Here is a 22,808-nt window from a genome sequence, read left to right as displayed (position 1 = left end):
CACTTCACATTGTCAGCACCACAACCCAGGGGACGTCTGCAAACACAGGCCAGGAAAGCTTTTACGCAAGCAGAGCCGTCACGAGAACACTGCTTGGTTGCACGAAGCGACAGTTTTGCTTTTTATTAATTCATGTGAACATCTTGTGCAAATGAAGAAACCTGGGCTTCGCCATTTGTACACAGTCTTACATAAGTCAAACTTTTATCAATCGTCCCCATAGTCATTCCCCCCCAATTAAACACAAAATAAAAATGTCACAATGCGTGGCCAGAATTTATCATGCTTTAATAAAGATACAAGGACATTTTATGTAAATTACCAGTATTGCACATAGCTCAGGCACATAACAAGTGTTGATTGCTTTGAAGCAGATTATTTCTATGAACAATACATAGGCTGTACCAAATAAAGCTCTACTCCCTGGGAGGAAAACAAAAAAAAAAAAAAAAAAAACACACACACACACACACACACCGATAGCAGTGAACTCACATTAAAGCTTTGGCTGAAGGTTTCTTTATTAACATATAACTCAAAACGGTGGACTTTTCAAACCCATCAAATTGAAACCAACATTCAATCTTTCACCCCCCCCCCCCCCTCAAAATATGAGATTCATTTTTATTATTTTTTTTTTAAACAAGGAAAACTAGAGACACCAGACGACAATGATAACACACGACCATCTACACAGATGGTCAGTTTTTTAACATGTCAATGATATATAAATAAATAAATAACCCCCTTTGTAAATAATCCCTTTCGTGTCACCATTTTGCTTCAACTCATGGTAACTGTACAGTGCAAAGTAACAGTGTAACCAAAATAACTACATTAATAGAGTGTTGAACAAAAATGCAATAAATCTCTCAAATACTCTTGAAAAGATGCTTAAGTGCTTTTTAGTTCAAGGTCAGGCGTGTGCATGCGGGGTGGAAGCCTTTACGCATCTGGCCTGTGAGTGACGTGACGAAGAGAGTGCAATCCCATGATGCAACAGCCCCTGATGAGCGCTGCGATGTTGTAAACCGGAGCACTCCCGTCCACACCATGCCGTGAGTACAGCCAGGCCACCGTGGGCAGCACGGGGGCTGCCACCGCGACCAGGTCCACCAGGAAGCTGCTGCTCCAGTAGCGCTTGCCGACCACACCCAGTCCCGGAGACAGACGAGGCTCCTCCTCGCCGACGCTGAAGTCCAGCTCCTCCATGAACCGTCGGCTCTCCGCAGCATCCGAGCAGCACAGGCCGGAGTCGCTGGAGGTGTCGGGGCTCTCTGGGGGAGCAGGACCGGACACGCTGGGTTGGGGGGGCGTCGACTCGGGGAGACTGGCAGTGGTGGAGGTGGGCAGGATTGGGAGACCCATAAGACCGCTCGAGGCCGACAGAGCCGTGTCCAGCCCCGTCGCCCCATGGAACTTGAGCAGCTGGAGGAGCACCGTCTGCAAGTCTGGAGACACGGTCATTGTGTCGGTCTGCATCCCTTTATCTTCCTGGGAGAGTGTGCTCGAGGAGAGGGTGATGGTGGTGGACACCATGGTGTTTGGTGGAGCCAGTGGTGGCGCAGTAGAGTCATCAATCAACTGTCCCTCTTCTGACAGCGCAGACACAGACACCCCAGGCCCAGACTCTGTGCCGCCACTCAGCTTGCCACTACAGTCGTGACTAAAATCCACCGCAGTGGACATGAAGACCTGCTCCAAAATGTCCGCTCTGTTGGCCATCTCATCGTTTACCAGCAGCCCGCTGTCCGCCATCGCCTCCGCGCCCTGCGTTCCCAGCTCCAGTCCACCCTCTTCCTCGCCCACCATCTTCTTCTCGCGGTCAGTCGGGCTGTCGCAGAGGAAGTCCAAGGTGTTTTCGTCCTGGAGGCTGGTGCCGCTCTGGGCGAGCTCCATGCTGTGCAGCAGGGACTCCAGCTTCCTGTTTTGGATGTTGATGTCGATGAAATACTTCTGTATTCCCTTGTCCTTCTCCATCAGGCTGCTCTTCATCGTTTCCACCACCTGGCGCAGCTGCTTGATCTCCTTGCGAGCCTCTTTGAGGGACAGCTGAGCCTCCACCCGGTGACACTCCTCTTCAATCCAGTCTTCCCTCATTCTGCCAAGCTGGGACTTAAGCTCCTCAACCTCCGTCTCTCTAATGAAGAGAAAAAGAAAAGTCAAGCAGATTTTCCAAAATGTCCAACTATTCCTTAATTTCCTCCGGCCGGTGTTCCGTTTTTTGCCGAGTGTTGGATAAGAAAATGGATGCCACTTGATGCGAGAAGGCCATCAATCTTTTCATCCAACTCTCGACAAGAGATTAATTGTATAATGTAACGGCGAACTACTTATATAACTCTTTAAGAGACGCAAAGCAGAGCAGATGAATCAAATGGTTTAAATAAGTGGCCTCGTTTGTTTCACCACCATCAGATGACATGCTACGAATTTCCCAGTAGATTCAAACCCTCAATATGACCATCGTTCCTTAGAGGAAAAAAACCCGCCATAACCTACAAATACAATGACAAGAGCTTCTGTGCTGTGAAATCTGCACAAACCTGTCACGGACTGTGTTCTCAGACTCCAGCAGTTTGGTCTTCAGGTGTCTGATGGCCACTTCCTTCTGCTGTAGAGGGGTGAGATACTGCTCAGGGTTCGGGGGTCTGATACCATGGTTGTCCCCGCAGGAGTGGAAGCGGTGCGGGTTCGCTCTTCTGTTGGTGAAAGAGACCATTAGGTTGATTAAAAAAAAAAAAAGGGCAACATTGACTGCTTTGGAAGCATTGTTTTTCTCATCAGTTCCCAACATTTTGAAGAAACAGCAGAAAAAACAATTTGACTCTTAAAAAAGGTAAAATAGTTTCCTGCAGACGGTAATTTGTCTGTCGGGAGAAAGTGCTGTCAGAGCAGATGCTCTGAGGCCTGGAATTACTGTCCGACACAGGATTACTGGCATGTAGACGAGAGGGGGGTTAGGGTTACCTAAAATGCTGGTTTATCTAAATACAAGCACATGGAAAGGAACAAAATCATCATATTGGGGAAAAAAAAACCCCACCATAATCTAGATGCTAAATGGTATTAGCATTCAAATTCCCTTTGCATTTCCTGATCTGCGTTTCATCATTCTCAAAGAGAATTGATAAAAAGAGAGTTTCCTTTTTCCCCCGTTAGAGGACGAGTGGGTGGATTTGGACAATATGAAAAGCAGCATGTAAGCCCCCCTCTTCCACAAGCACAATATCCTAGCAACCTGGGATACTCGAGGCTCTGCATCCCTGCCAGAAATAGAAACAGCCTAGGAGAAGGTAGCATGCCAGAAGAAAAGATGTCACATGACTCTTAGGAAAGCTGACAGCACGACATCCTAATGTGACAAGAGTGGAGGATTATAATTTTTTTATGGGGAGCTGTAAACAGGAGATAAAGAGAGCAGATTCCACGACTGCATATAAACTAAAAAGGCTGTGGGTTGAATATTTTGTCATTTATACTGCAGAGAGGATTTTTAGGTTGAATCGTATGCAGGGCGGAGCTGCCAACAAGCCTAAGAAGTAAACCTTCCAAGTAATACAGAGCCTGCAGCACCATGTCAGTAATCCATGGGGGTCCCAAACACATTTGAGCTTCAGGCTATTCAGTTCACCTCATCAATTCTGCCTTTTTTTAATATTTATGACCCTGTTCTCTCTTCCGAACCAAGGTGCGTTCACTCCAATCCTGTTACGATTCGGGTGCAGTCTGTAGGGTCACGGTCTGGGTGCCATATTCAGACATTTGCTGTATTAAATCCTCATTAATCCCAACCACAGCCAAATCATGACCGGTATAATCCCAGACGGCTGCAAGAGAGGAAATGATAAAACAGTCCGAGCATAATCCAGCCACCCACCCACCCACCCACTCACTCTCTAACTCTAACTCATCGTTATGCTGCACATGAGCCGGAGCCACAGTCCAAATCTCTCAAGTCTCCAAAACACACGTATTTATCCCTCAACTAGGGAAGGTTGGATGTGGAATGAATCCAAGTAGGAGAAATGTGGAAAGGTAAGACATGACCAGAAGGCCACGCAACTTTTCTTCGTCAATTTCTAAAACCCGACAACCGGTGTTCTGCTACCATTAATGATGCATGACGCGAGAGCCGTGCTTGGTATACCTAGAGGTGGGGCTGGAGTTGCAGCTGCTGCTGGTGGTGGTGGTGGAGGAGGCGGCCGCCTTGGGAGGAGTCCTGTAGGGAGCGTAGAGCTCTGCATTGCGGCTGGCTGTGGGGCTCCCGGGTGGCCTGAACACTGGGAGTGGCCTGACGTGGGAGCCACGACTTGATAAAAGAAAGCATTTGAGATGATGTTTGAGTTAAGATAGACGGGTCGTATTCCAGCAGACTTTACGGATGAACCTCATACCTGCGTGAAGGAGCCCGCTTTCCAGCTGAAACGCAGGCGAGGCTCTCCCTGGTCTTCAGGCTGCCTGTGCTGCTGGAGGAGCTGAAGTCGGCCTCACTTCCTGCAGGGACAACCTTCTGTGTTTCAGCACTCGAGACAATACAACATCTTCCTCTATCAATTAATAAGGAATAAAAACACATCCTTGCTCAAGTCAACACAGTGTCCCTGCTGCAGCCTCACTTGTTCTGGTGATACCAAGTGGTGGCTAATGAGCAAACATTAGAAATACTTGATAGCCATTGAGTCAGTCTGCGGACTAAATAATCCCCCTATTCATGCCAACATCCATATTTAAAAATGTATGACGCAAAGCAAACACGATGTGCCTCCCCAAAGAATCATGTTTGTTGTTGCCCGCTTGTGGTCCCAGCCTACGACCTCTCAGTGTTTGCTGTTCAGAAAAAGCTTTAATCTTACTTTATGGCCTCAACATTCAGCATATCACCAACACTAACGCGCTTTTTCTGTTCCGTCATTTGTGGTACATTTTCTTCTTTTCCTTGTCTGTAAGGATTCTAGTGTCTGTAAACAGGGCCTCCATCATGTCTCCCTAATGGAGGGACCAGATAGCACAGCCCGACACATACAGTCTCAAACAGCAGCTTTTGGTTGGCGTATAGTTCCCCATAATATATAACCTTTGAAACCACGTCATGGTCATTGCAACTACCATTCACGCTGCAGAGTTAGCCAATGATATTCAGTCACTGAATATGAATGTTCAACAAGAAAGAACATTTCCCGCTTAATTGTTTAAGCAGAGAAAAAAAACGCTGATTAAATAAGTGATTAAAGAAGAAATGTAAAGCCGTACCTGAGTAGCACCTTTTACCATCAAACAAAACCATATTTGTGTCCTGTGATGACTGTGACAAAGAAAATATTCCAACGTGATTCTCCACCACTTTGTGAGTCAAACTGCTGGTCTGTGCACAGTCAACCAGTGAACTAACCTCCTGCTAATCAGCCTAATTGGCTAAGCTCCCAAACCTTCTCCTCAACCAATCAGCTGTCCTCCTCATGATCAAGCAGTTTTTTTCTTCTTCTTCTCTTTCCTCAAATTAAAAGTGGGGAGATTTTTGTGATAAAGACAGTGTACAGTTTCTGTTTCTCTCCAGTTATTATTCTCCTTTAAGGCAAGCAGCCACTGTTTGTTCAGGTCAACATACCAGAGAAATCTGCTCGCTGCTGACATGTGACCAAAACAAAGTTATTGTATTTTGGTCTTTGAGGAAGCATTGGCATGCAGAAGTGGATATATATATATATATATATATATATATATATATATATATATATATATATATATATATATATATATATATATATATATATATGAATCAACACACTACAATCTAATTATTTTCATATTATAGGATCAGATCATGATCAAAATTAAAATGTTGTTGATATTCATTCTGCTTTTTCCTGAACAACCTAAAACATGTTCACGCGTTTATCTTCATGTGTGTTCTCCTTTACCTCTGGCTTTCATGGCCGACCTCAGCTCCCTCTTGTGCCTCGGGGCGCTCCGTGGTTCGCCGCTCCACTCGGCCATCACCCTCACCCTCTTCCCTTTGGTCTTGCGCTCGGGCAGCACCGGCGAGCCGTGGGCACTCTGCTCTGAGCCTGACGGGGTTTTGGAGGGGGACACAGACTGACTAGTGGGGCAGCCGGTGTCATCTATTGTAGACAGGCACACAGACAGTAATAACCAATAACAGGCAGCGCGGCGCAGGCAGTGAACACAGGCAGTCAGTCAGAGCTCAAGGTTCAAGTCTGGGTGTTATTTGGCTGATACAGCAGCTTTCACAACGGCTGCTCACTTTAAGAAAGTTGTCAAGTGCTTGTGGTTTTAAGTGTTCACACACACACACACACACACACGCACACACGCGCACAATTACATAGGGATTTTCTCGAATGTAGTCCTTGTCTTTACTTCCCTGTGTTTGTTAAGGAAAACTACATTTTTTGTTGGAGGTTGTATAATCCAGCATGCAGGAAATACATTCTAGGGAATAACCAAAAAACGACCATCATATAAAATCAGCTCCAACCTTGCTAACAACCAGCTAACAATAACATGCTGCTCACATGTTTATGCATATGATGAAATGTAAAACACAAAGTTCCCTTGTGCATAGTGAGTACTTTTACTTGTACTACTTTAATTAATGAATTAATTTGGCTGACCTTAGAGGAAGTGAATGCCTCACTGCTTTCATCACACAGTAAGGATTTAACGTTTTCCCAACCAACCAATACAATCTTGCACCCGAAAGCCTGTATATGGCATTAGTATCTGGTGTCCTCAGACTGGAGCTGCACTTCTTACCAGAGCAAAAGCTGTTGGTGCTGATGGTCCTCTTGGAGTGGTCTGAGCTGACGTCACACTCCTTCCCCTCCTCCTCTGACAACGGTGAATCAGACAGAGGCGAATCTTTGACTTTTGGTCTGAAGGGATGGAGAACCAAACGGGGGATGCGGCTGCGGGGGCTTCCTTTCTCCGGTGACTTCTTTTCCTGTTTCAAAGCAACATCGGTCAGAGCTGCAGGCAGGGATGTAGCACCCACCTTCACTCAGTGGACCTTCTTTTTCAGGATGGCATATTTTCAAGTTATTGAAATACTTGATTTTGTTCTCATTGTTGTGTGCCTCATGATGACTGCAAGGTCACATTTTAATTCATGTTTCTCTTTATTACATTGCTTTCAAAAAAGACACTTCTTTGTAAAAAAAAAACTCATTCAACGTGTCTAGACGCAATGATAAGACTTACCTCATATTCTTGGAACGGTCCCATTGTGCTTCACTCTGCGTTTTGCTCTGCGAAATGAAAAACGAGGAGAAGCATAAGCAAAGTTATTTTTTTCTGTGGTCCGCATATGTGGCAGCGCTTTGACGTGGCGCTCAAACCCGTTACAGACAAGGACCCTCTGTCTGAACTCTGCTATGCCGCTCCCACATACACACACATCCTGCCTGGTACAGATGGCACGAGAAGCCCAGAGCCATGGCCAACACACACACAATTTATGAGAGAAATTCTACATGTAGAGCCTAGAAATAAACATACCTTTTTTTATCAGAATGTGTCAACAACAGTCAAATGATGACAAATACAGCTAATTTAACAGCAAAAAAACACACACACAGCAGTGCTTTCAGCTAAATGCTAATGACTGCATGCTCATAGTGATGATAATGTTATGTTAACGTTTAGCAGGTACATATATAACAGCTTAGTTTGGCTTGTTAACATGCCAAAGTTTGTGAATCAGTCCGTACAGCTGAGGATGGTTGGAATGTCATCAACAAAAATGTCAACCTTGCGGTGCCACTAGAGGAAAGGTCAGGGCTTCTCCAACTCATGAGGATCAATGGTCTGTGGACCATGAATGTTTGTACACAATTTCAAGGCAATCCATCATGTATATGCTGCGATATATTACTGAATAAAATGAAAACTTTGACCTGCTGGTGGCACAAGATGAAAGGTCAGGTCATTCAAATGTATCCTCAAGGGATCATGAATGTCCGTACAAAATTTCCCCACAATCCATCCAACGGTTGTCGGGAAATTTCACTCTGAATCACAGATGACAATGTCAATGTGTTGCGAGAGGAAAAGCCTTTAGGATCCATCCTCTGGGGACCATGAGCGGCGTTGCTAAATGGCATTGCAATGCATCAACCAGTTGTTGAGATTTTCAGTCTGGACCAAAGTGGTGAGCCGACCATTAGATTTCCTTAGAGCCAAGATAGTGTGGCTAAAAACAGCATAAGAGATACGACAAATGCTAATTTAGAGTTCAGAGTCTTCACAGATACAGATAGAAAGACGAAAGATTGGTATTACTCTTCATATTCTTGCTTTTCGTCAAAGTCATCTTGGTTTCAGATGATCCAATGCAGCCCAATACCAGATGAAAGGTGTCCACTAACACTGCACTAATTCTCCTTATCATCCTTCTGTGCCAAAACTGTGGGGCTGCCGGCCAAAAGCTACAAAGTTCTTCTATTATTGAGATATAATTGGCGACGGAGCGATATAACGGAAATATCTTCAGAAAAAAGGTCACAAGTAGAGACAAAAGTAGTGATGAACTCTTGTCAAAACTTTTCGTTCTGTAAATGCACAAGGAAGAAACATATTTTATTGATGCTTTGAATTAAATAATGCAGAATTTCTCTCACGCTTGACTAAACTTTATACAATCACTTCACGTCCTCTCGCCTGTTGATCTCCTCTCAGCGACGTTGCCTATAAAGGGGTCAGTTCCGTAAGAGCATACATGTTTGTTTTTTTGCATTGGAAATGATGTAATTGACCCCAAGGCCTGTGTGCTGATGCCGCATCGGTGAACCCGAACACTTGCTTCATCCACATGGTATACTTTTTCTTACATTTTGCCTTGATCATCCAGATTCCCCAAACAAACCCCGACCAACAACAGAATGATATCACCACTTGACCGAATATGAGCCACGTGCCCTGTCTGAGCAGCCCAGACTCGTGCAAAATCCTCTTTCTTCAAACCACAGAGACTCAAAGAGGATTGCAAAAATAGAGCAGAGACTCCTGGGAATCAAACTCAAACCTCTTTTTTTTTTCTTTTTTTGATCAGGCTCAAAGATAGATTTGTGTGCTGTGTGGCCAACACCACCTTGCCTCCAGTTTCACTTTTATTTTCAGGCAACCACAGCATCATTATACTGTGGCACTGCACAGCTGCCTGACGCACTGGCACAGCAGACAGCAGAGATGATAGGCATCGAACAGCCATGCCCTATAGCAACAGTCTTAGCAACCAAGGGCAAAGCGCTGCATTAACAACTCCAGCTAGATGGGACCAATTATGTGTAAATCTGCACAAGAGTGTATGCTTCTTCTGCTCATCCTGAGACGGAGTCCTTCACTGAGAAAATATCTAGAGTGTGCCGAGGTGGCGTGGGGGTGTTTGCCATTCAGCTGTGTCGTGTTTTTCTCAGACTGAATGAACATTGTGTCCTTGAGCTCAGGAAATAAAATAAACTGAAGCCATGAAGATAGGAATTCTTCCAATGAGCCTTTGATTTATGGCTAGTAAAGTGCTAGACAAGAATTTAGATCTGAGGCAAATGAATGATCGGGGCTGAAATATTTCAATAAACAGGGTGTGGTTGAGAGGAGAGAGTGGCATTTTTCTATTTTAGGAAGTGATTTTTATAAATTCATGCAACTACTCATGCAACTACTTTTTTTCATTTTCTGATGAAGCCTCCTGCATTTCCTTCATGAGGGGTTATGAAATGAAATGCAGGAGGCTTCATCAGAAGATGAAAAAAAAAGTATCAGAGATTAGACTGTGGCATCCACGAGCCAAGTCATTCAAAAAGGAATCGTCGTATGTTATTTTGTTATGGATACAGACACCTGCCACTGTAATTAGAATTATTTTCATCTGAGTTGTGGTGACATTTTTGCCTGTTTCCCTTGTGTTTGCACTTAACCTGAACCGGCCCATGTAAAGTAGGATTATGCACCCGGATCCTCTGCATGACTCCAGACAATGTTGATTGGCTACCCACTGGGCAACAGGCTAAGCATTATCTAAGTTGCAAAACACAGGATTTTCAGCTCTCTCGAGCATGACGAACTGCTCCAGTCTGTGTAAGCGATACACAGTCACTCCAACAACTCAACCATACATACATAAGAGTGGCCTGATTAGGGAGTAGATGAACTGGGAAAGGTAGACTTGGATGTACGCTGGTCGGTGGGATGCTGAGATCCTGTGTACATGACTGGTAAACAAGTCTCTAAGCCTCCACTGAAGCTGTTTCCCGTATCCAGATGGTGTGCTTTTAAAACAGCATGGCGTGGGCGTGGATGATGAATTCCCTTAATCCATGCCAGTCTTTTCAATGTTGATAACTCACACGGACTAATGTGAAGCTGTTTATTCCATATCTATATTTACCCCGTCACTCCATCTGTTAAATTGTGTAATTTCGGTGATGACGACATTCGATGCACACTGCGGGATCCTAACTGAGCATCTATATGGCTATGCGCAGGAAACCTGTACTCTGAAAATGGAAAGAGGTCATCCTTTTCGGTGCAGCACATCCTTACTTGCTCTGAGCTCCTCAGGCCCTCAAACAGACTGCGTCACCATTGCATGACATCAAGACTGAGCAATCACTTTGACTTTCAGTGATCATCCCAGGCAGCATAAAGCACATAGCCAATGCCAACGCTGATAACGCTGATTCTTGATAGTACAGCAGATGTTTATTAGGTTTGTACCACATAGCTGACTGTTTTGATCAAATTCATCATTGGTATCATTCTCTGCGTCTCAGCACCAAATGCTTCCACAGGCGAGAATTGTAAAAAATACTTCTCAATAAATTCTCACAATAAACTAAATTTAACATGTATAAAATACCCCCCCCCCCCCACCGAAATAGAACCACTACTGTAACCATTGAAAGGACCCTCCCATATGTTTACATGCCCCCCTTTTGTTTCCAACATCTCACTTCAAAGCCATTTTCATTATAAAGGCTTGTGAGATCTCCGTGTCCTGAAATCCTCTGTCTACCACAGCGTCTTCTCCCACACCTCAAATGGATTGTGTTGTATTCTATCATGATGTATGCAGAGATGAGGATTATGTTTTGTTTCATCTGGCACCCCACAGTTGCTGGGAATGTTTTTTTGATTCTCTCTCTCCCTCCGGGAGATGTCTCTAGAATAAAATGTAATATATATATATATATATATATATATATATATATATATATATATATATATATATATATATATATATATATATATATATATATATATATATATATATATATAATTGTAAGCAATGAGGGTGATGTAAACATCCAACCTCATGTGTCCTCATTTCACCCAGAACCACCCAAAACATGGATCATGGTTGATTCGACAAAAGACTGGTTCCTGAACTTGTAAACAACCCCTCCTCCCTCCTCTCCTCTCCTCTCCTCTCCTCTCCTCTCCCTCCCTGTGAATAGTTTCATGTTATTTTGTACTAATTTCTCAACCCAAGGGGAATGGTGGATTGTTTGAAATGATCTTCCGGGAAAAGGAAAATAAACGACATGCTTGCCTGGATGTGTGACGGTGGTTTCCTCGCGTCAGTCGGTGAGGCACAAACGGGTTCCGCTGCTGCTGGTGCTGCTCCGGCGGTGGCAGCCTCCGATCTGCTGCTTGGATGTCGGGTGGAGGAGAGAGCTGTGCGCAGACAGCTAGGAGGACACACGCGATTGGACGGGAAGCGATACCACTGACGGTGCACGCGCGATATGACTATACCATTCCCAAGTGTGTTACATAACGCGAGAGGCATGACTTAACCACTCGCTCCCGTCCATCAAACAGAGCCGTCTGCAGACGGGCTGCTGTGTAATACGCAGGCTATATGCAGTGACGTGTTTGTGTGGCAATCTGGCATATATGATCAACATGTACATGACACATTTCATATGAATCGAAATGTCCATTTCATTCATAAATACACGCTCTAATATGATATGGACATTACCTCATTGTATATATTTCGTATCCTCCCGTATGTATTTGGGGAATTTAATATTTCCTCAATACCATGTCGCTGACGGAGTTACATTATGCGATTCCAGCTGTAAAAACGTGACATATAGACCGAGCATGTGTTGAACACACGCAGGAGGTCTATGTGGACAGAGATGGGCAATGTGGGTTGACTTCCTCTCCGCGAGTTTGCTCTCCGTGGTGCTGAAATCAGGGAGGCAGGCGCTCGCGGCTCCCCTCCCAATTTGTAACAGTTTATAGTCAGCGCATGCGCTTCACATGCCAGTGTATCGCGGTGACTCTTACAGATTCTGCAATGTAAAAACATACTGTTTGCCTTAACAACTGCGCAATTTAATGAGGTAGGGGGATTAGTGGGAGATTGTCAGTCCCTATAGTGGACCAAATGGTGCCATGTAACTCTCTGAAATACAGCCTTTGGGCCATGCGTTCATGTTGTGTTTGCAGAGGCGTTCACAACATCACGTGTGCATCAGATTGGGTTCTGAAGAAGCACTGGGCACTGGGTGGTACTGGATCAAATGTTAGCATGTGACTTATGAGCTGCAGTTTGTCTTCTGATCACTGAGGCCCTCTGCTGGAACGAGATGATGTCACACAAGTTATGGATTTGCATGAAGACCCCACCACTTTTTACCGGATCACAACTGTTTTTTAAGATTAAAGGAAGTGACACCATCTAATTATTATTTGTTCTTGATGCAAATCAACTTGTTACATGATTCACCTTTCTTTGTTGATCTTTCATATCATTGTGTCTTCTTTCAATTGTTTGGGAGCACATCATGTGAACACGTGGCATTGTAATATGGCAAATGACTGCATCTGGTACAATATTAGGCTGTATATATGGCGAGGGACAGCTACTTTAAAGTCAGAGAAACATAAATAGTTCATTTAATGCATCATGACACAGTTGGGACATTTGAAAAGTAGAAATCACGTGCCTTGATGATGCATTCAGGTAACATGGAGATAATACTTTCCTACTTGATGTTTCCATCATTGTCAAATGGTCATTGAACAGAAGTTTGGCGAATTGTATGTTCACCTTCAATATAAGAAATGGCTTACTTTCACCATTTGAGATGACAGCCGTGTAACTTGTTCAATTTTATTTTGTTGTGGCATGTTTCCATTGCAAACACTACATGCATAAGTGGTAGCTCATCTGAACGAAACTGTTTAAACTTAGAGCCGTACTGCCAGATTTACCCAGAGGACGTGAATGCAGCATTTGTCCTGGTTTCCTTCTCGTCGACATCGGGGTGTAATAAATGAGAATATCCGCTAGAGGTCACTCGTGTTATTTAAAACGTTTGAGTAAATGTTGAGAAATGTTGAGAGTTTGCTGCGATCGCCTCTAAGTTACATTTAAAATGAACGAGACCTCTGCCCTTCCGTTGATTATCTCCTCTTAAAATGCTCAACACAAAATAAATACTGAAATGTAATTTGCCTTATTAATTAAGGTTATTATTAGTTATAATTCAATATGTATCTAATACATGTGTTAAATACAGTTGAACAAATGAATGTATCTTTAAAACAATTTAAAAAACGCTGCTGCTTTATGATCACACGTTTTGAGTTTTCAGTCTATCTGTGCGTAAAATCTAATCTAATCTGATTTGAAGTGCACTTTAACTCTGTTTAAGTGTTGCCTGAAAAAAAATTGAACCTGCATCTTTGGTAAACTTTATACATCTGCATGAACAGAAGTGTGTTTTTGATGTTTAGAAGGAATTTGCTTTTAGTCTAAACCATATATCTAAAATAACTTTGAGGTAGGAGCAAAACTGTTTAATTGCATTGTTTGATTTACTAATAGACGTCACGTCACAATCTAGATTATTCAAACTAAATAAACAGAACCGTAATTCCCCGGACAGTGTAGATGACTTCAGCAATTGGCTGCTAAAGCAGCACCACAAACTAAAACTTCCCCACATGGACTGTCGTGTGTGTGTCGGGCCGTTGGCTCGAGAGCGCGTCTGTTTGGAGCTCTGTGACATGAAGTTGTTTAAGGAGCCCTGCACCGAGCGGCCATGTGGGCGTGTTTCCCTCGGCCCAACAGTCTCCGCTCTTGTGTGGAGTCCAGAGCGCAAAACGCACTTCTTCTGGTGCGACCGGAGGGCGCAAAAGTAGCAGTTCTCCGACCCTGACGCGCACAACCATCTCCAACTCCGGCGGCCCCCGAATCCAACTTTACTGAGCAGGAGTTTCTTAACATCTCCCGGCGACTCTTCCAGCCATGGACGCATCTCGACTCGTAGCGCTATATCTGGGTCTGCTCCTCATTTTCCTTGGGAATATACCGTGTTTCCAGTCTGCTGCTATCATCTCTCCCTCTGCGCCGAGGAGGAACCGGGGAGCCCGGATCTCTCATCGGGACGGACAAAGGTCATCCAAGATCCTAAAAGACATCCTCGCGTCTACGCACCCTATCGTGGGCCATCACAAAGAAGACCTAAAGGACGCTATTGTGCCGCATGAATACATGCTCTCCATATACAGGACATACTCGGCTGCAGAGAAGCTCGGACTAAACGCAAGCTTTTTCCGCTCCTCTAAATCTGCCAACACCATAACAAGTTTTGTGGACAGAGGAACAGGTTGGTTTCAGTCCGTTGCCAGCTCCATCAGCTCATTCTTGCATGATTTGATGACAGCTTTTCCTCAAAACACCGGTCTAATATTATATTGTATATATCTTCGTCAAACGTGTCTTAAAACTACACTCATGCATACAAAAGTACAGAAAAACAAACTCGCAGCGGCAACTTTTACGCACGTTTTAGACCAGGCAAATATTATGTAAAAGTACACTTTTACGCGCACAAAACATCAATAAAACATGAGAATAAGTGTTTATCAGAAGAAAAGTTTGAAAACTGCAGGATTGTCTGTTGTACATAATCAGTTTTGTAATTGTATTGGGATATATTTACCGCACAGCTGCCGAAACACCAAACATTTGTTTTCCAAGTATTAACTTATATTACGCTTACATTAACCTCTCGGTAACAAGACAGTAAACCACTAATGAAGGCGCTCTCTAAATGAAGGCAGTAAATCACTGTCAGTGCAAACTACTCTGCTCCCTCCACGTGAATACAGAGGAATCTGATTTGCACTTCAGTGGTTGTTCCACAGGATTTTTAAAATGAATCTCCAAACACAAACATTGAGAAACAAATAAACATTTTCAAATACTAAGAGAGACTATCCTCCCAAAATCCGTCCCGTATTAAAATTGTCCAATCAGTTGCCATTATGCTGCCCAGTTTGGCCAACTTGTGCTGACAAAGGGAGCTGGGGGCCAAGGCAGAGCGGGTCGGTGTGAGAAGCAGGTGTTTGGGTCAGTTTACATGCTGTAACCAAGTGATTTGACTGGGCCTGCGAGGACAAACACAATCTGATAAACACAAACACATCCAGCGCACACAAAGGGATATAAGCCGAGTTAATCTTTGCAGGAGAAATAAAAGCTATCTTTGTTTGCGTTCCCTCTTGTTTGGAACACTCCGCCTCGGAGTGCGCTGCAAAAAAATATCCATCATTACGACTTATTTAGTCCAGAGTCGGTGGAGGTGTAACTGCAGCCATTTCCAATGCAAATCAACTTGTTTTTCAAGACAGTGAAATGTCATGTATAAATGTTGATTATTTATTTTGCTAAAACAACAACAACAACAACAACAACCCTGCATTTAATATATGCGGTGATCTCTCTCACACTTGCTCGTTTTCAGAGAGAGAGAGAGAGAGAGAGAGAGAGAGAGAGAGAGAGAGAGAGAGAGAGAGAGAACAAAAGTGTAAAGACTGAATATGAAGCTAAAAGGCTCGTCCGTGTGGTCATTTCTTGCAGTGTGAAGTGATCTGATAGGAAAAACGCCTCACTTTCTCCTGTGATTTTGATGTGATGTGTCATTGCCTCTGACCCCGAGCTGGGCCCTCTGAGAGCTGCTGGGCATCGAACGGCTGATTGGAGTATTTGAACTCGGTGATCTAATTGAGTGTTCATGTCATAACATATCCAACACTGTCTATTCTTCCACAAAGACCCAGCTCGGCCACGATGGGCACATTACCAAAAAAACGACTAAGGGCAAAAAAAAGAACACTTCCTCCGCTGTGAAGTGTTTTTTTTCTTCTTCTTATTATTTTCCTTAACTGCGGAACCTCCCTTTGCGAGCGCCACTTTAATTACGGAAAATTATTTTTCTTCTCGTTCTTTCAGCTCAAGCGCCTTTGGTTTCTTGTGGGATTCCTCCCAGCATCCCCCAAGTGTTGCATTGCATTAACCTGCAAAATGGACCTCAGCTGGGGAGCTATCGTTATTTCAATTGCCTCCATCAGGAAAGAAATACACGCGGGGGCAGCTTTTGACGCGTAAAGTAACAGGTTTTACGTCTTTTACGCATTATTCATCCATGCAGAGACAGGTTTTACTGAGTGCACCTATGATCTACGGCTTCTTTGGCTCGCGCACTTTTGTAGGTAAATTAAAGTTGCTTATAAAACCAAGCGGGGTGTTTCCTGGAGGTCAGAAAAGGCAAGATCAGAAAAGAATAACCCGAATTTGAAAATTAGTTTTGGCACTTGGGGTAACTCATTAAAGCGCAGATGGTGCACCCCGGCCTCTCTCTCTCTCTCTCTCTCTCCCTCTCTTTCTCTCTCTCTCTCTCTCTCTCTCTCTCTCTCTCTCTCTCTCTCTCTCTCTCTCTCTCTCCAAACAGAGGCATATATGACAACAACATGTTTTGCATTTGATCAAATACAAGCAACAAGGTCAAACTGAAGTGCACAGGATGCCGTTCTAACCAGGCAATAAAGTCCACCGCACTCTCTGTCCCCCAATTATCCACAGTCAAGCATTTTACGCGTAATGGAAAAAATTGGCCTTTTTTTTACATAATAATGAAATTAAGAAAAACTCTCTAAATTTTTTAAACTGTCAACACGAATATCTCTCAATAACTCCAACAGTGTGTGCAGTCAGTCAGTCAGTCAGTCCGTGCAGGCGCGTTTTAAGGGGAATGTTGTCGTTGGCAGGATGAGATGAAATATAAGAGGGGAAGTGCTTTAATGAGGAAGTTGGGAATTCAGAACTGTTAATTATTTGGTGAACTTGCATTCGATTTGTTTGAGGTCTTATATATATATATATATATATATATATATATATATATATATATATATATATATATATATATATATATATATATATATATATAAAAGATTCCTAATGCAGACCATACGCGCAAAGTCACTGAAACGAGCACAAGGTTTCAATCTGCTTTTACGGTTTGACTCGGCAGGGCTCACGGAGGGAAACTGACAACTACATTCAAATATCTCTTCAGAGCTAGTTTTACAAATTATATCACAGGGGTTCTTAGATGTCGGCATGTAACTTTTATTTTCTTTAATTTCAGAAAGAAATGGAGACGATCAATCGAGGCAACAGCTTTTATTTTACAAGCAAGAAAAGACCACACATCATTCATCTCAACAGGCAATTTAATTCCGCTTTTAGGTTTTAAAGCCTTGTGTTTTTAATCAGTGGAAAATGTGTCATTCCCTTATCCCAACTAATTACTACACCAGCCTATTTTAAGATTTATATTTTGTATTTTAAATTCTGCCCCGGACTCTGCATTTACGCATTCAAAATGTCGAAAGAAAGGAAAAAAATTGAGGAAATAGAAAAACAAAAATAGGTTCACTCCTATTTGCCGAATTATTTTCGTTTTACGTGAGAGAAAAAGAGATATCAACGAAAAAAAGATACACAAAATAACTTGCTATAGTGGATTTTGGAGCAAAACTAAGAACATTGTAATTGTGTCTATTTAATAAGCTTACAGCTCAATATGCACGATAACACATGTGAGACATACATTGTTCTGAGCCAACATGCATTTACAACATGCATTTCCAACACGGACTTCTTAAACGCAGACATAGTGTTCTGGAAACGTTAACGCCTTGTTTCATGCATTGTTCCTCAGTGTTATATTCCAGTCTAATTGATGGAATATTTGCAGGCCTCCTGGGTCTCCAGCAGGGAATAATGCATTAATTGTGTATTGTTCAGTTGAGTGTACAGCATGTTGCCTTTGGTCCGTTGTGTCTGGCAGCACCCAGGGGCCTACACATATAGGCCCCTTGTTTTTCTTTCTTTCTTCGCCTTCCAACTCTGCAAGAGAATACTAATCACTTTTAGGATATTCTGACTGCTGCCCAAGACCGTTTGAGACCGGAGAGAAGGAAAAGTTTACTTCCACTCTGTCAAAGAGCTTGAAATTAATAATCAATCTGTCATCGAGTGGAATGAAAGCAGAGCCGTTTCATGAAAACATCCTGGCATTGATTAAAAGTGGCGAGGCATTGCTTTTTACCAGATTGTATTGGATTATTGTCACTGCAATATCAAAAACGAATTTCAGCCCTGGAATAACAGGTGGATACAATATTTTTTAATATATATATATATATATATATATATATATATATATATATATATATATATATATATATATTGGGAGCAAAGCGATTATATGTCCTGTGACGAGAATATCGAGTGCTTTACATCAGAATACATTCACAAACTGTTCATGTGCAACACATGTGCATGGAATGAAATTAAGAAAGGTTCAAGTTAATCCTCGTATATCCTTTAGCATTACAATGTTTTATTATCAAGATAATTCAGTTTGAAAGGACTCAAATCAAAGCAAATTAGAGGGAAATAGCGAATTTGTAAGTATACTATAGTCATGGATTTCGTTATTTTCTCATTCTTATCCAAACTGAGGACTTGTCAACTGTAGTTTGTTTCAGGCAGGTTCAGGACGTTTGAAAAACAAGAGGCGGAGAGAGAGAGAGAGAGAGAGAGAGAGAGAGAGAGAGAGAGAGAGAGAGAGAGAGAGAGAGGGGGGCGGGGGGGAGAGAGAGAGGGAGAGAGAGAAGAGAGAGAGATGCCTCTGTGGAAGAATGCCCCTCCTCCCTCCCCCCACCCCCTCTGAACACTGTACACCCTAAGTGAATCTGACTGCAATTATTTTCTTCTTTTATCCTTGCAGACGATCTTTTGCACTCTCCTCTGCGAAGACAAAAGTATCTGTTTGATGTCTCAACCCTTTCAGACAAAGAGGAGCTGGTCGGGGCGGAATTAAGGATATTTAGGAGAGCGCCCGGGAACTTGCAGCCTTCCCTGCAGACGACGGGCCTCTACGACATCCAGCTCTACCCCTGTCGCTCGGACCGGCTGCTGGACTCCAGGTCTCTGGACCCGCTGGACTCCACCAAGGCCGGCTGGGAGGTTCTGGACGCGTGGGACATGTTCAAAGCGAACCAGCATCATTATCACCACCCCCACCACCATCCTCATCATCACTTCCAGCAGGGGAACCAGCTCTGCTTCCAGTTGCGCGTCACCCTCCGCAAATCAGACACCGAGGTGGACCTGAGGGGGCTGGGGCTGGACAGGAGCGGCCGGTCCCAGCAGGAGAAGGCCATCCTGGTGGCCTACACGCGCTCCAAGAAGAGGGAGAACCTGTTCAACGAGATGAAGGAGAAGATCAAATCGCGGAGGTCGGCCGGCGAGAAGGAGGAGGCGGCGGCGACTGAGGAGGAGGGGGTGCCACCGAGGGGGGTCAAAGGGGAGGGCCCCCGGCGGCGGCGGAGGACCGCGCTGAGCAACCGGCACGGCAAGAGGCACGGGAAGAAATCCAAATCCAGGTGCAGCAAAAAGGCGCTTCATGTGAATTTCAAGGAGCTGGGCTGGGACGACTGGATCATCGCGCCGCTGGATTACGAGGCGTACCACTGCGAGGGGGTGTGCGACTTCCCGCTGAGGTCGCACCTGGAGCCGACCAACCACGCCATCATACAGACGCTCATGAACTCCATGGACCCTAACAGCACCCCGCCCAGCTGCTGCGTGCCCACCAAGCTCAGCCCCATCAGCATCCTGTACATCGACTCGGGCAATAACGTGGTGTACAAACAGTACGAGGACATGGTGGTGGAGCAGTGTGGCTGCAGGTAGCGGTCCTTGTGCATGAACAACCACAACCATAAACAACAACAACGACAACTTTTAAAGACAGAACAAACAAACAAAAATCAAAGATGAGTCTCGATGGGTCCCTCGCAGGTCTGAACGTCTTTGACTCGTGACGCGCCTCGTCTTTTACTCAAAAGGGATGCACACAAAGGCGATGCCTGCCATTTATTCAGACTTTAACAGTCACAGTAATTCACACTCTCTGCCTTAACGTGTTACGCCTTCAGTCCCATCCACGCAACAAGTCATCGCTCATCAAACAGGCCTCTGTTCCCCGTGAGAGTGAGACGTGTCCGTGTGACTCCACAAGGCGAGAGATGGGAAGCCCATTGAGTCCCACCGCGCACCTGTTCGTGCCGAGGCCAGAGGACAGCGGGCTCTTTCCCTGTCAGCGCTTTGTTGCAGCTCTGCCGCGTGATGCTGCCAGCCAGGCCGGACCCTTTTGGGTATGTGCATCCAGGCCGCAATGGCCACCGTCCAGCTGGAGTCATTACAGGCCAGAGCCAGTGCCTGTTTTCTAAATAAAGGGGGTGAATGTCTAATCTACCAAACACACACACACACACACACACACACACACACACACACACACACACACACACACACACACGCGGGCGCGCGCGCCCGCGCGCTCACACACAGACTGGTCTGAGGAGAGGAGATAAGATGGTGGTGGTAATACCTTCAAGAGATTTTTTTTATTTGTGTTGCCTTACTGGAGACCACGTTGAGAGGCGTCACGCGCCTTTGTGGACAGAAAGAACACACAACCAGACTTATGCCTGACTGGGGCCCTCTTCTAATAAAAAAGAAAAAAAGGAAGAAAAAAAAGCGCACATTACTGAGGCGGACTTTTTTGCTCAAAAGTCTGCATCTTTACGAAATGCACTTCCGCAACTGACTGCGCCAAGGACACGCGGTCGGTCAGCGAGAGACTTTGTCTTCTCTGATGACGAACATAAGAAAGAAAGAAAAAGACTCGCGAACGAGACGATATTTAAATGCACATTAGCTTTGAATGCACTGCTGTTCATTACTTTTTTTTGAGCTGTAAATATTTGTACAGTGGAAAACTTTGCAAAGTGCAACGAATGAAGAAATGAGAAAAAGGCATTTCTTTGTAAATATACAAAATGCACTCAAATCGGTATAATTTCTATTCTATAATTATTTTATTATTTGTGATGTACAGAGTTCCATGATAATCATATATTTCTTACATTGATAAGAGTAATTTAAGGTGTATTCGATATTGTCTTTTTTTTGCAGAGGGTGGAAAATACCATTATTAATGTCTACCTCATAATTGCATATAGGATCTGAGTTTTGAGGTGCATTCAGTTAGAGTGTAAAGAGCTTTTACAATGATATATAAGATCATTTATATACATATATTACTGGATAATATTCCACACCATTACTGTACAAATAAAATTCAAAACAAAGTCTACCAGCCTGGTACTTCTGATGATTCATGCAACTATTTTTGGCATTCATTTCATATGTTCAAGTGTTTTGAAGAGAGTCTGACTTCCCCAGCAAGCAAAACAAAGTATCATATTTCTTTATGAGGGAATAAGAGGCCAACAAATTGTCTTTTTTATCAATGGATTAATAAATACATTATACAGGCCCAAATAAAATAAATACATATATGTTTTCCTCGATGATTACATATGCTTGAATTACACACACACACACACACACACACACACACACACACACACACACACACACACACACACACACACACACACACACACACACACACACACACACTTAAAACACATGTTTTTCAAATCAGACTAAGCTTAAGGTTTAAAAAAAAGAATCAACACCAGAATAAGAGTGTATAAAGTGCATATGGAGCCCTTTGCCTTCAGTAAGCCAATATACCCTTCCCCTTTGTAAACAGTCTCTCATCATAGACAACAAATGTCATCATTCAGTGACTGGCTGGCTGGGGATTGCGCCACATAAACATATGGTGACCATCCAAGTAGAAGGAAGTCCGCTGACTGACTGTCATTGATATGGCACTGCATGTACGAACCCCAGCTATTTCCCAATGAATTAGCCGGCCTGGGTCAAGTTTACTTAACACTTTAATGTTTCCCAATCTGTGGATGAAAAAAAAAACATTGAAAGAAGGGATTGCTTCCATATCGCCTATCGACCTTGGCCTGGAAACAATTAGGAAATTGCTTTGAAATGTTATATGTTGTCCAGGCTCTTGTACAGTATCATGTCACTCCCCACATGTTTGCTAGGGGGAAACAGAGGATGCTAAGTGCACTCTTTAGCGGTCGCTGCAAATGACTGACACAACAACCAATCCCCTGAGTATAACCAAAAGGCCCTCCGGGCTATGTGTCTGGAGCACCATCGCCGGGGTGCTACTGCGAGCCTTGATATCCCTGCTGCTCACAAGTGCACTATAGGAGATACTGTGCACCACCTGAGCCGCCTGATTCTGCATTAGAAATGCTCTAATGTTGCACAATGAAGTCTGCATTTCGAAGCAGCTTCATGTACCTTATGGGATAAACCTTTTCCTTTTTGATTTATATTTATTTGACAAGTTCCCCGGTCTGGTGGGCACTGGCCTGGAGGTGAGACCGAATGTTAAGGGGACAGTTAAATGGTGATGAAAGGGAAAGGAATGCTTTGTTTACCCGCTTCAATCCCTCACTCTCAA

General features: G+C 43.8%; 2 protein-coding genes across 2 annotated transcripts; one reads left to right on the top strand and one right to left on the bottom strand.

Annotated features, from left to right (window-relative positions):
• Positions 1-785: 785 nt before the first annotated feature.
• On the bottom strand, positions 786-7,245 carry sybu (syntabulin (syntaxin-interacting); the record flags this gene model as incomplete). The annotated part of the gene is made up of 7 exons (XM_079227238.1): positions 786-2,140; positions 2,547-2,702; positions 4,151-4,312; positions 4,398-4,497; positions 5,922-6,122; positions 6,778-6,964; positions 7,222-7,245. The coding sequence occupies 7 exons, from the start codon at positions 7,243-7,245 to the stop codon at positions 946-948; spliced, it is 2,025 nt and encodes a 674-aa protein (XP_079083364.1). The 3' UTR covers positions 786-945.
• A 7,039-nt stretch (positions 7,246-14,284) lies between these two features.
• gdf6a (growth differentiation factor 6a) lies at positions 14,285-20,092 on the top strand (the record flags this gene model as incomplete). The annotated part of the gene is made up of 2 exons (XM_079227254.1): positions 14,285-14,648; positions 19,125-20,092. Exons 1-2 carry the CDS (start codon positions 14,288-14,290, stop codon positions 20,090-20,092), a joined length of 1,329 nt encoding a protein of 442 aa, XP_079083380.1. The 5' UTR covers positions 14,285-14,287.
• Between the last annotated feature and the right edge of the window lie 2,716 nt (positions 20,093-22,808).

The sequence above is a fragment of the Taurulus bubalis genome (assembly GCF_910589615.1).
Source record: "Taurulus bubalis genome assembly, chromosome: 12".
Classification (NCBI taxonomy): Eukaryota; Metazoa; Chordata; class Actinopteri; order Perciformes; family Cottidae; genus Taurulus; species Taurulus bubalis.
Note: the sequence above shows the minus strand (reverse complement) of the source record. Positions and strands in the feature narration are given on the sequence as shown.